Source organism: Podarcis pityusensis (genome assembly GCF_964106645.2).
Source record: "Podarcis pityusensis genome assembly, chromosome: 10".
In the NCBI taxonomy this organism is placed as follows: Eukaryota; Metazoa; Chordata; class Lepidosauria; order Squamata; family Lacertidae; genus Podarcis; species Podarcis pityusensis.
In genome coordinates this window covers 10,324,827-10,338,862 of record NC_138035.1, presented here as the reverse complement: position 1 = coordinate 10,338,862, position 14,036 = coordinate 10,324,827, and the positions used below count along the sequence as shown (strand labels likewise).

Genomic DNA, 14,036 nt, shown 5'->3' with positions numbered 1-14,036 from the left:
AATTTTGAGTTACAAATGCAGCAAACCCAGAAGTGTATACTTCTGGGTATTGCCGCACACGCATGTGCAGAAGCAGTCAGCATGCTTCACACGTGCACAGAAGCACTCTATCGCACATGCGCAAAAGCGGTGCCTCCGGATGCAGACTTTTCGGGGTAAGTGCGGACCCCAGGAATGAATTAAGTTCATATACGGAGGGTTCACTGTACCCGAATATAAGCCGTTCCCTTAATATTCCGCAGGCACTCACACTCGTTCCGTTTTACCATATGTCTGTTTCAGCATCAATATCGTTAAAGCCAATTTTTGTAAGGTCGCGAATTTAAGTCGCACTTGAACTTTTCAAGGTCAGAATTTGGTAAAAAAAGTGAAGCTTATATTCAGGCCAATATGGTAGATTGTTGCAATTCCATTTTTACTACCATTAAAGCTTGAAAGGACAAAGGAAAAACAGTATACAGAAATAAGCACCAAATATTAAGCATTTTATTAAAACACAGAAATTAAAGAAGAAAAGGGAAAAGGAGGGAAACTTCAGATAGCTGTGATTCTTGCATTGTAGTAGGTTGGACTAGATGGCTCTTTGAGTCAACTCTACAATTCTATGATATTCTTTGGACAAAAGGGAACCTTAAATTACAGTATGAAATAGCCATGTTATTGCTTATCATGTTTGTTTTCTCCTCCCTGTATTCTCCTGGCTATCTAGGGCCTGTTGTTGCAAAGCCAGCGAAACAAAAAGTTGAAGTCACTAAAACATCAGGTAAGTCCCCTAGCAAGGCAGGTCGTTCCCGTTCAGCATATTCTCTTAACTTAGCACAAACTTTCTGGAAGTATCTTAACAGTTTCCTCCAAAAGGCGTTGGTACACTGAGCAAGCAGGACTCTTTTGAGCGCAGGAGAATATTACCAAGAAGGCCTTGGATCTCGTCACCATTCATGAGACCTCAGACAAGTTGGGTTGTTGTTGCTTAGGCGTTTAGGCATTTCCGACTCTTCGTGACCCCATGGACCAGAGCACACTAGGCACCCCTGTCTTCCACTGCCTCCCACAGATTGGTCAAACTCATGCTGGTAGCTTCAGGAACACTGTCCAACCTTCTCGTCCTCTGTCATCCCCTTCTCCTTGTGCCAATATCAGGGTCTTTTCCAGGGAGTCTTCTCTTCTCATGAGGTGGCCAAAGTATTGGAGCTTCAGCTTCATGATCTGTCCTTCCAGTGAGCACTCAGGGCTGATTTCCTTAAGAATGGATGCGTTTGATCTTCTTGCAGTCCATGGGACTCTTAAGAGTCTCCTCCAGCACCATAATTCAAAAGCATCAATTCTTTGGCGATCAGCCTTCTTTATGGTCCAGCTCTCACTTCCATACATCACTACTGGGAAAACCATAGCTTTTACTATACGGACCTTTGTTGGCAAGGTGATGTCTCTGCTTTTTAAGATGCTGTCTAGGTTTGTCATTGCTTTCCTCCCAAGAAGCAGGCATCTTTTAATTTCGTGACTCCTGTCACCATCTGCAGTGATCATGGAGCCCAAGAAAGTAAAATCTCTCACTGCCTCCATTTCTTCCAAGTTGGGTTGGGAGCACCTTAAACCGTGACCCCTCATCTGCTGGTATCAAGGAACAAAGTGCAACATGGAAGAGTTGTCCCCATATGTTGGTGGCGGATTGGGCCACCAGTTTTGACCCAGAAGTGAAGACAACTTGGATTTCACTTATATGGCAGCAAAACAATTCAATAACTGAAGTGCTTTCCTTTCGTTGGATGTTTTGAGCTTTGTGTAGAAATGTCACAATGGGGTTGTTCAACGTTACATGCGCAAGAGTAGCATGAGCCTCATGTGTATAAATCTAAATCAAATAAGTGTTGGAAATGGAAAGAAAGTGTTTTTTATCATATGTGGTGGTCTTGTAGTAAGGTTAATGTTTACTGGGAAATGATATATAATGTAATGAAAAGGATGTTTAAAATAACCTTTGTAGAAAACAAACACTAGAAGCTTTTCTTTTGGGAATTATAGGGACAGAACTACCTAAAATGTATAGAAATATTTTCATGTATGCTACTACAGTGCGAGAATGTTACTTGCCCATAAGTGGAAAGAAGCAGAAGTCCCGGCAAAGGAAGAATGAATACAGAAGCTAATGGAATTTGCAGAAATGGCGAAACTTACTGGAAGAATAAGAAATCAAGACAACAAACTTTTTATAAAAGAATGGAAATAGTTTATTGAATATTTACAGATAAATTGTAAACAGATAAGGACATTGGCAAGATTATTGTAATAACCTGCAGTTTTATAGTGAGTTTATATTTAAAGTAGATGAATAAAAGAGGAAATTAAGATAATTTGGCTATGCAGACGATATTAAAAATAAATTTAAGGAACTGTAGAAAAAGGGGGAAGGAAGTCGAGTTTAGAAATGTCAAAATGATTGTAAAATCAGTGAAATGTATCAATCTGAAAAGCATAAATAATTTTTTTAAGGGGTGTGGATTGAGCCTCAACTCTTCACCCCTTTTCTGCTAAATGCCCAATGACCTCCTCCTGCCTATCCTGCTTCAAGACAAACCATAGTTTGTTTCTTTGTTTCATCCAAAACATGGCAGTCTATGGTTTGTGCACACAACCAAGATTGGAAGCTAGAGTGAGCTTGCGGCTCGTTCCAAGCTGCATCAGATAAAACCCACTAAAACATCTGCCCCAATCGTAGTCTTGAAGGCATCTCAAATTCATTTCCCTACATTCAACAGTAGTCCATTGTGGATGGTTTTCGCTGGAGTCTTACCTATGGTCTAGTTTGTTTTTCCTTTTAGGAAAACCTTACCCCCAAAGCTACAAAATGTTCATGGTGGTGCTGGTGATGGAGGAGAGAAGGAAGAGGTCTCTCGTCAAATGGGGTAGCATTTTTCTTTGGTGTGGGTGGGAGCCTTAAAGTCTGCAACTCTGCAATATTCTTATTTAATTCTTGTCTTTCCAGCGGATGGGGACCCTCATTTTGTCGTCGATTTCCCCTTGAGCAAGCTAACGGTCTGCTTCAACATTGACGGGGAACCAGGAGACATCCTCAGATTGGTTTCCGACCATAAGAACTCTGGTATGTTGGAAGAAGAAAGAAATGTTTAGTTTCTGTATCAGCAGAGCTAGATTAAACAGTTAAGTCCAGTCGTGGACGACTCTGGGGTTGCGGTGCTCATCTCGCTCTATAGGCCAAGGGAGCCAACGTTTGTCCGCAGACAGCTTCCGGGTCATGTGGCCAGCATAACTAAGCCGCTTCTGGTGAACCAGAGCAGCACACGGAAATGCCTTTTAGCTTCCTGCTGGAGTGGTACCTATTTATCTAATTGTACTTTGACATGCTTTCAAACTGCTAGGTGGGCAGGAGCAGGGACCGAGCAATGGGACCTTCTGATCGGCAAGTGCTAGGCTCTGTGGTTTAACCCACCCGCACTTCTTAAAGGGTGACTTAAGCAAGTTTGCCTTTAAACTGAGCCAGTCACAATCCCACTCCACAGAATGCATACTAACTGTACAGTACACAGAATCATTAGTACCGTGTCTCAGTTAGCATTATTTCAGAGCTAGAATTACAGAAATTCTTCCTCTTCCGGGAAGGCTCTAAGAAATCCACTGAGTGCTTTCCTTCTCACCTCTCAGCCAACAGTTGGTTAATGGTAATGTAGGCAACAGCTTTTCAGTGAATTTTGGCTCTGCATGATTATCTTTGTCCTTCCAGTGAGCACTCAGGGCTGATTTCCTTCAGAATGGATAGGTTTGATCTTCTTGCAGTCCATGGGACTCTCAAGAGTCTCCTCCAGCACCAGAATTCAAAAGCATCAATTCTTTGGCAATCAGCCTTCTTTATGGTCCCGCTCTCACTTCCATACATCACTACCATACATCATTGAACATAGCTGTCAACTTTTCCCTTTTCTTGCGAGGAATCCTATTCAGAATAAGGGAATTTCCCTTAAAAAAGGGAAAACGTTGACAGCTATGTCATTGAATGTCTGTGTGGATTTGGACCCTTGTGTTCTCCTGTCCCCAATTCCTTTGGTACAGTTTGCCTCCAGAAGCAGATTAAATCAAGGCGATGGGAGCTCTTGAGTTAAAAATGTTTCAGTCCTAATGGTTTTAGAGGTCTTGAGCTTCTGATCTGGCCTGGAATTCCTAAGCAGCTGTGATTTGTAAGAGGATTATTTATATGGCAGCAAAGTTCTTGACCAGCCAGGGCAGGGGGGGGGTGACCACGAGAGTGAGGAAGACAAGGCAACCATAGATTTACAAAAGAGAAGGCAAACAAGACCTTTAAGAGGAATCTATCTAATGACCTCTCCCTTGTTCCACTCACTCCATAATTCAGTGTTCTTCATTAGTTGGATAGTTAAATTTATTATTATTATTATTATTATTATTATTATTATTATTATTCTTGTTTATTTGTACCCCACCCATCTGGCTGGGTCTCCCCAGCCACTCTGGGCGGCTTCCAACAAAGATTAAAAATACATGAACATGTCACACATTAAAAACTTCCCTGAACAGGGAATTTGTATAGTTTTGTTCAACTGAATGTCTGGGAGGGAATATTCTGTGGCTTGGCAGCTTCTACAGCTTGGATCGAATTTTGTTTGTTACACTGATGCTGAAGCCACATTTTATTTTATTTTTTCCCTATAGTTTTTATTAAATTTTCTGTTTTACATTTTGGAATATTCATTTAAACAACCTTAAAATATCAGTGACTCCCCTTCTTCTCTTTCCATGGTTCACTTTGCAGAACATGAATCCCTGCATATTTTATATAAACTAAACCATTCAGTATTCCATTATCACATCCATCAAAACTTATTTACACTGTTGAATTTATCTCAATGCTGCCCACGTTTTCAAATATACACAATTCCCCCCCATATATTCAATAAACATTTTCCAGTCTTCTTTAAACATATGTTCTTCTTGTTCTCTTATTCTATATGTTAGGTCTGCAAGCTGCACATATTCCACCAGTTTGAGTTGCCATTCTTCTTTTGTTAGGACTTTGCTCGTTTTCCATTTTTGGGCTAATGAAACACGAGCCGCAGTAGTGGCATACATAAATAACCTTTTCTGACACCTGCACTCAAGCCACATTTTAGATAGAATTTGTGATTCTAATCTATGGGTGCCTTTAAGGTGCTGGTTTTGACCTTTAAACGCCTTTGTGGCTTAGGGCCCTCGTATTTATGGGACCGCCTCTCCTGGTCTGCCCCGCAGAGGACCTTAAGGTCCATAAATAACCACAGTTTAGAGGTCCCAGGCCCTAAGGAAGTCAGATTATCCTCCACCAGGGCCAGGGCCTTCTCAGTGATGGCTCCAACCTGGTGGAATGCTCTGTCCCATGAGACCAGGGCCCTGCAGTATTGAACGTCCTTCCTCAGGGCCTGTAAGACAGAGCTATTCCACCTGGCTTTCAATTTGAACTTAGCCTGATCTTTTATTCCCCTTCCTTCCCTCCCCTTCCCCTTTTTATGAAGATTACCTGCTCTGGGATCCCACAGCTAATTCCTCCCCTGGTCTCCTCGCTGGCCCAAATAGGACTAATTTAGCCAGCTAGCCCTGGTGATCATCTAATGTTTATTGGATGGATTTCCCCCCTAAATTGATTTTTGAATTCTGAATTTATTGTTATTCACATTTTATACTGTATTTTATGCTGTTTTTTGTTGCACCAATTAAGTGTTTTAAATTTGTTGTTGGCCACCCTGAGCCCAGTTTTCTGAACCGGGAAGGGCGGGGTATAAATAAATTATTATTATTATTATTATTATTATTATTATTATTTACTGACAATCATATCCAAAAGAATATTGCAGAGCTGGAAACTGTTCAGAAATAAGCAACCAAAATGATAGAGGACTGGAACAAGTCCCCTACAAGGAAAGGGGTTGTTTAGGTTAGAAGAAAAGGTAAGGGGGACATGATAGAAGTGTATAAAGAGAAGAGATCTTTAACAATTAAAGAACTCGCTGGATCAGTTCCAATGACACATCTAATAGTTCAGCATCGTCTTCTAACAGGACATGAGCACAACAGCATTCTAACAGCAGCAACTGGCAATTAGAGACATATTGCCTCTGATAGTGGGGACAGCGCATAGGCATCGTGGTTAGAAGCCCTTGATAGTCTTCTATGAATTTGCCTTATCCTCTTTTAAAGCCATCATTGAATTGAATTTTATTATTTCGGTCACAGACCAGTTCCAGCCCACATACAATATCAAGGGAGTCATAAAACACGCTAGGGATACATTTGAATTTGCAATTAGGTATAACAGGGACAATACAGATATAGCAACAGTTAAAAAAAGATAGAAATTAAAACTTAGTCACTAACATATAACCTAAAATTATCATTTAAAACTTTAATCATTATGATAGCACAGCTTGTTTCCTCAGTTTTATGGCAATCGCACAGAATTTGGCTACCCTTAACGTGATCTCAGGATCCTCGTCCTCTACCAGGGATTTTAGACATTGAAGTTCGGATTCATTGGGAGATTTTTGCATAGCAGGGGTAATAAATACCAAGAGCAAACTGGTACTCCACAGGCCGCTTTGCAATTCTCCAGTAGGAAGGCTGATTTTAGGGACAAGTTACCGTATTTTTTGCTCTATAAGACTCACTTTTTCCCTCCTAAAAAGTAAGGGGAAATGTGTGTGCGTCTTATGGAGCGAATGCAGGCTGCGCAGCTATCCCAGAAGCCAGAACAGCAAGAGGGACTGCTGCTTTCACTGCGCAGCGATCCCTCTTGCTGTTCTGGCTTCTGAGATTCAGAATATTTTTTTTCTTGTTTTCCTCCTCCAAAAACTCTTGTGGTCTGGTGCGTCTTATAGAGCGAAAAATACGGTACCTATTTTTGTTAGAGGATGGGCAGTTTTACCTTTGAGTTCTTTAAGATCTCACAGGTGGGTGGCATCTGGATTTGGAGATTGATTAGCTTTTAATTTGTTAATTAAACTTGGCCCCTGATTATGACTATACACCTCAGTCCCTCTGATTCTCTGTGAAAGTTCATTCGAACACAACAGCTTTTTCAGTGAAGACAGACACAAATAATTCACTCAGGCACTCCCATTGACTAGCTCTGCCTTCCCCTCGATTAGGACAACCCAAAACTACTTAGGAATAAGGATGGGTGAAGCTGTTTCTTATTTTTCCCCAAGTCTTTAAGTTCATTTCTCCATGTTCACAACTATATTTTTAAGTCCTCACAAAAATTCGCCCGCATTTTAGTATGGGTTTCTCTTAATATATTCATGCCTAAGCAATATGACACATATTTTTGCAAAGCAATTTTTCCTTTTATGCACGCTTTACCCAAGTATGTGCTTTTCTTTTAGGAAGAACTTTCTGCAAATATCCATTTTGATCGATACTTGCCCAAAGATACACAAAAGTCCATACCCAATGCAAGTATCATTTTGTAATACACCAGAATAAAAGAAATGCTTTTAACAATCTAACCTACAAAGGAATAAAAACAAAAAGAAGAAAAGAGGAAAAGTTGGGGGGGGGGGTGAGAGAAAGAAAAAGAGAGAAATAATAAAATAAAATAAAATAACTTTTGGTTCTCTGACCTGCGGCTAAATATACTATTCATTCATTAACATCCAACTATTCTATTTCCTATAAACCACTATTTTGTCAGTCTTCAAATCCAGATATTACAAGTTCATTTTCCCTTCCATGCAGAAAGTCTATAAGAAGTTTAAATATTAGGAAGAACTGTTCAATAGTGAAACGGACTCCATCGGAAGATGGTGGACACTCCTTCGTTGGAGGTTTTCAAACAGAGGTTGGATGGCCATCTGCCATGGATTCTGTAGTTGAGATTCCTGCATTGCAGGGGGTTGGAAGAGACTATATTTGCGGTCCCTTCCAACTCTGCAATTTTATGATCCTCAAAAAAAAAAAAAAAAAAAAAAAGGTGTGTCCCAGAAATCTAATTCATGTAGCAGACTCTACAAAAGCTTGTCTTTCCTCTTGGCTCAGCATCCGAACCATTGCCTTTTGATTCTTCCTTGCCCCTTAAGGTGTGACCGTGAATGGCCAGCTGGTGGGAGCCCCTGCCCCTCGTAGAGGCCATAAGAAGCAAAGAACCTACTTCAGAAGCATCACCATTCTCAGCAACAAACCAGAACGGTCCTACCTGGAGGTCACTCCCACGAAGGTCATCATGGATGATGGGAAGAGGCTCATCCTGCCTTGCGACCGCAGTGCCACAGTAGCAAGCAGGAACCTCGAGGTGTCCATTGCAGCCCGTTCCAACGTCACCGTGGCCATAAGGGGCACCGTCGGTTTCGTCGTTCTGATCCACCACTACAAGAACCCCGCTCCCTACCAAAAGGATCATCTGGGCTTCTACATCTCCAACAGCCAAGGCCTTTCCCCAAGCTCCCATGGGCTGATCGGTAAGAGGGAAACACTCTGAGAACGTATGGTGCCAGGCCATGGAGCCTAAATTAGAGCGGATGTTCCAGCTTATCCCAGCACCGTCTCCAGGAATTAGGGACAGGGAACTTCAAAGTGGAAAGCAGAAGATCCCAATTGTACAAGAATGAGTTGGTACATTGCCTATCATAGGACCTAGGGCCCTCGTACCTCCGGGACCGCCTCTCCCGGTATGCCCCACAGAGGACCTTAAGGTCCATAAATAGCAACACCCTAGTGGTCCTGGGCCCTAAGGAAGTTAGATTAGCCTGTACCAGAGCACGGGGCCTTTTCAACACTGGCTCCAGCCTGGTGGAACGCTCTGTCTCATGAGACCAGGGCCCTGCAGGATCTGATTTCTTTCCACAGGGCCTGTAAGACAGAGTTGTCACACCTGGTCTTTGGCTTAAAATCAGTTTGATTCCTTCCCCCTCTTTCTTTTTTCCTTTCACCTCCTGTGATGAGGCTGCATTTTAATGTTTTAATGTTGTATTTTAATCTTGTTTTTAAGTTGTATTCAGTCAACTTGTTTTTATTATTGGTTGTTAGCCACCCTGAGCCCGGCCTTGGCTGGGGAGGGCGGGGTATAAATAAAATTTATTATTATTATTATCCTTTTAAGAATGAGGCAAATGGGAGACTTCTGTTTCGCTGCAGCGGCAATGGCGGCGTGTTCCGTGTTGTCCGCTTAAAGGACGGCACGGTTCTGGCGGCTAGAGCTTTGGGGGTGAGCGCCAGGGCCAGGCACCCCCTGAAAAACTCCCCACGGAGGAGTGGGGATCCTAGGGGTCCAGCAGAGCACGTGAACTCACCCTCCTGTGCCCCCCAGCTGCCATTTTTGCGCTTTTAAGAATGAGGCAAATGGGGACCTGCAACAAAATGTTGCAACGTAGAATGCTTCTGTTCAGGGTTATTGCTCCTCCTTCAATTCCCTCTCCTGTTCTCTCCCCGTTCCCCACCCCCCAAGTTAGCATTTAGTGGCCACTCAGCATGGGAGGTATACCTCTCTAGGATTCCCCCCGCCCCAAAGATCTTTGGAATTCTTGCAATCCTTGGGGTTCCACCAAGCCACACTTTTGCAGCAGAGGGCTAGTGTTTTGGCTACCTAAGGGGCGAGAGAGCATCCTTCTTTTGTTTATTTATTACATTATCCTACCACATTCATGTTTTCGGAATATATCCCAGCTATAAAGAATCCTGTGTCAGTGGTGGTTGGGTGATAGACCTTTGACTCTTTTTGCATCTAAAAACTAATCACGCTATAGTTTTAATAGAAGAGGTAACAGGACTTAGTGAGCAGGAAGAGGCTGTGGCAGATAGCAGTCCAGAATCAGAGGCAGATGCAAGAGAGAAGGGGGGCCAAGAGGCAGAGATGAGTCAAACTGTGCTGGTCCCGAGGGTTAACCATGCGGCGAGGTCCGAGTCCAGTCCGAGGTCGAGGGTGCGGTATGGAGGCTGTCCATCAAAGCTGTAGCTGGGTCCAAGGCAGGGAGTCGGGTGAGGTCAGGAACTCTGGCAGAAGAGCAGGACAGGGTGCAGGCAGGAATAGGCTACCAACAATGTTGCTCCCGCAACCTGGGACTGGGGCTGGCTGGCTTTTATCTGCCCCGAGGCATGGGGCGGCCCCGGTCCACAGGGGACTCGCCTCTCCTGGCCTGGAGGCGAGCACTCCTCCTGCGGGAACTTAGTTCCCTCTGCCTTTCTGCCCTGAGCCTCTGCAGCTCAGGAGAGGCTGGAGGGTTACCGGACCCAGAGGCAACCTCAGCTTCCTCTGACGGGGCTGAGAGTGGAGCACCTGCAGGCAATGGGTCCTCCATCACCTCAGGAGCCATAGCAGACTCAGCTGGTGCCTGCACCTGAGGATCCAGCACAGGTGAGGACCCTTCAGGCTCAGGCCCCAGCCCCGGCTCAGCTGGTTCTAGAGGCAGGGACTTCTGTGCAGGCTGGGATTCCTCAGGTTCAGCCTCTGAGTTCGAATCCCAGGCCATCACACAAATTTGTGAAGAAGCCGAGGTGTCTCCTCCTGCTGCTGTGACTAGCTCCCCCACCCCAGTCTCCCAGGACCAGAAGAGGTAGGAAGAGGTAGGAAGAGAGACAGGCATGCTGGGGGAGTCTCAGATTGCCTAGGAAGGACCCGGGGGAGGAGGACAACTGTGGGAAGGCAAGGACCTTCAGTCCCAACTGTGTCATAGGTGCAAGATCCACTGGGACAAACTGCTGTGTTCAGTAGGACTGCCCCCCCCCCCGAGTCGACCTTGTTTCCTTGAATAAAGAGTTAACTTCACAAACGTGGTGTGATTTATTGCTGAAAAATCTCCCCCTCTGTTCTAAGGGGAGGATGTGTCACATGGCAGGAGCCACCACAGTGAAGGCCCTGCTATGAGTGGCTCCAAGATGACTGCAAGACTTATCTGTATTCATACCTCTGACAAGCTCTCCCTTTCCTCCTACACAGGCCAGTTCTTACACCAAGATGTTAAGCTCACTACCCAAGACATAAAGGCTGGGAACGCGTTAGAGCTGAAAGGGCGCTTGATTCCCGTCGTATGGAAGCAGAGGAAGATCTACAATGGCGAACAGGAAGTGGACTGCTGGTTTGCCAAGAACAACGCAGAGAAACTGATCGACGGGGCCTATAAGGATTACTTGGCTTCTCACCCTTTTGACACAGGGACTAGCTCCTTGACAGAAAATCAACTCTGAGGAGAAAAAGAACCCCACTTGCTTTTTGACACATAGGAAGCCATCCGGTCCCGAGGCGATTCCTGCACCTTGACAGCGTTTTGTAAAGCCAAAGAAATTCAAGATTTATTTCAAAAGGAATTCCATTTATACAAGACAGCTGCCTGCTCTCTAAGGACATTTTCCCGAGTGACTATAATAAGGTCTAATGTGGACTTTAAAAAAAAGAAAGGAACAATAAAAGATTGCGAATATTGTCCGCAGTGCCCGTAATACAGGAAATAGCTTACAGAATGTGGGCTATTTCATTCAAATGAACGATTTTTAAAAGTGCCTATTTTTGACCTCCACAGTTCTGGTGCTATGTTTTCATTGAGTCTGAAAGGTCACAAACCAGCCCAAATGAAGCACTTTTAATAGATCCCGTTGATTTCATCAAGCAAGGTTAATTTCTCCCTTGAGATCAATGGGATTTAAATGCCCTTCGCTTCAATTGAATCATGCCTATCACAATCAAACCGGCGGGGAGAGTGTCTTCCTGTGTCTGCATGCAGAAGGTTCCCAGTCCAATCCCCAACCATGTCCAGATATGGCTGGGAATGTCTCCCTGTCTGAAACCCTAGAGGGTTGCTGCCAGTCCGTGTAAGCACTACTGAGCTAGATGGACCAATGGTCTGACTTACTATAAGGCAGTTTTCCATGTTGTAGTTAAGAATAAGAATGCAAGTCCATGCACAGCTCAATTTACACCGTCTTCTTCTTCTTCTTTGGCGATCACTCGTAGCCGAGTAAGATTGTCTTCCATAAACACGGTTTTAACAGTGAGTCCGTAAGTAACTGTGGAGGCCAATTCTGGATCCACACGTCCTTCCACAGTGGGGACATTCATGTAAATGCAGGCAACAGAAAGCTCCTTTCAAGTGTCTCCTTTGACTCAGAACAGAACAACATTTTTGGAAGCGTGGTTTCCAAATCTGTTGCCCTCCAGTTACTAACTTTCTTGTGAAAAGAGGCTTCTATTTTCCTTCCTCGTTCCTCAGGGCACTTTAGAATTTTCCCCCACATGGTGCTTTGAATTTATCTTATTATTTATCTTATTATAAACTCCCTTCTCCAGTGCTGTGCAGCCTCCCTGGCTGCCTGAACCTGTTGATCTGTGAACGCTCCAGGGGAGGAGTTACTGCTTGCTGTGTTCGCCTAGGCCAGGCATCCCCAAACTTGGCCCTCCAGATGTTTTGGGACTACAACTCCCATCATCCCTAGCTAACAGGACCGGTGTTCAGGGATGATGGGAATTGTAGTCCCAAAACATTTGGAGGGCTGACTTTGGGGATGCCTGCCCTAGGCTTTCGTTGAAAAGTGGGTAGCTGGGGAGGCTGACGAATGTAGACCACTGGTGGGATGATTTGCAGAACGAAACAATGGCACACTCACACAAAAAATCACCCACCTGAAAATGATGGTAAGCTCAATACTACCCCTGCCCGTTGCCCATGATAATCCCACTGGATTTTTCTCTCCTTTGATAATTCTGCAGTGCAATTTCTTTTATCATTCACTGAGGAAGATTTTTGTTGTTAAAAGAAAAAAAAAAGGTGGGAGAATAGATTTAGGAAAGTGTTTGTGTAATATCCTTACAAATCCCTTTGTGATGCCTGTCAATATATTAATTCAATTTTACTGAGGCTAAAAAAGGAAATGTAGCCCCAGAAACCGTACTGAGCTGACTGCATCCCGACATTCCAGGTTCCAATCTATTGTTTGATTGTGCAGTGCGCAGACCTCTGAAGATCTGACATGCTGTGTATCCACAGGTCCAGTTGAAACCAGCACTTAGCCTCCAGTCCTCCTTGGAAAACAGACTCACCCCAGTGACATGTGAATAATAAAGGAAAGGGTGTCTCTGACAATGTGCAGAGTGTTTGTTTGTTTGTTTTTTGTTTGTTTGTTTTGCTGCATTGGGTTATCACAGGTGCTCAGACTTGGGGCCAGAGTTTCCAGTTCATTTTTCAGATAAGCTTGAATGTAGGTAGCCCCTCTGCTGGAAAAATTAAAACTGGGTGGACCCTGAATCCAATCAGCGACAGACCAACAGAAGTATAGTGTCCCAATCAAGGTAATAGGTAAAGGGTAAAGGGACCTCTGACCATTAGGTCCAGTCGTGACCAACTCTGGGGTTGCGGCGCTCATCTCGCTTTATTGGCCGAGGGAGCCGGCGTACAGCTTCCAGGTCATGTGGCCAGCATGACTAAGCCGCTTCTGGCGAACCAGAGCAGCGCATGGAAATGCCGTTTACCTTCACACCGGAGTGGTACCTATTTATCTACTTGCACTTTGATGTGCTTTCGAACTGCTAGGTTGGCAGGAGCAGGGACCGAGCAACAGGAGCTCACCCCGTCGCAGGGATTCGAACAGCCGACCTTCTGATCGGCAAGTCCTAAGCTCTGTGGTTTAACCCACAGTGCCACCCGCGTCCCTTTTAATCAAGGTAATAGTCCCACTCTATTCTGCTTTGGTCAGACCCTACCTGGAGTACTGTGTCCGGTTCTCGGCGCTGCAATTTAAGAAGGATATTGACAATTTGGAACGTGTGCAGAGGAGGGCGACCAAGATGATCAAGGGTCTGGAAGCCAAGTTTTATGAGGAACAGTTGAAAGAGTTTAGCCTGGATAAGAGGAGACCAAGAGGAGAAATGAGAGCGTCGAGGATGCTTGCCGGAGAAAGGAATGCACATGGCAGATAGTTTAGTATTTATTGTCAAAGACTACACAGTCGCTTCAACAGCTCTGGGTATCATGAGGGCTCCACTCTATGGAGCAGTTGCAGAAACAGGGGGCCACTCCCCTCCACCAGCTTATGTACCTTTCACCAATGGAGAA

The 14,036-nt window shown here is 44.4% G+C and overlaps 1 protein-coding gene and 1 long non-coding RNA gene across 2 annotated transcripts in view; both read left to right on the top strand.

Moving 5' to 3' along the window:
• Positions 1-13,067, top strand: part of LOC308486517 — a 244,170-nt gene extending 231,103 nt beyond the window's left edge. The window contains exon 2 of the long non-coding RNA XR_013991118.1: positions 12,034-13,067. This is a non-coding gene — a long non-coding RNA (uncharacterized lncRNA). The remainder of the gene's footprint in view (positions 1-12,033) is intronic.
• ITIH5 (inter-alpha-trypsin inhibitor heavy chain 5) overlaps positions 1-13,067 on the top strand; it is a 69,530-nt gene extending 56,463 nt beyond the window's left edge. Inside the window, exons 11-14 of the mRNA XM_081022729.1 lie at positions 710-763; positions 2,984-3,100; positions 8,079-8,456; positions 10,931-13,067. Of these exons, the coding sequence (XP_080878855.1) occupies positions 710-763; positions 2,984-3,100; positions 8,079-8,456; positions 10,931-11,178 (797 nt within the window). The 3' untranslated portion in view covers positions 11,179-13,067. The remainder of the gene's footprint in view (positions 1-709; positions 764-2,983; positions 3,101-8,078; positions 8,457-10,930) is intronic.
• Positions 13,068-14,036: the final 969 nt, after the last annotated feature.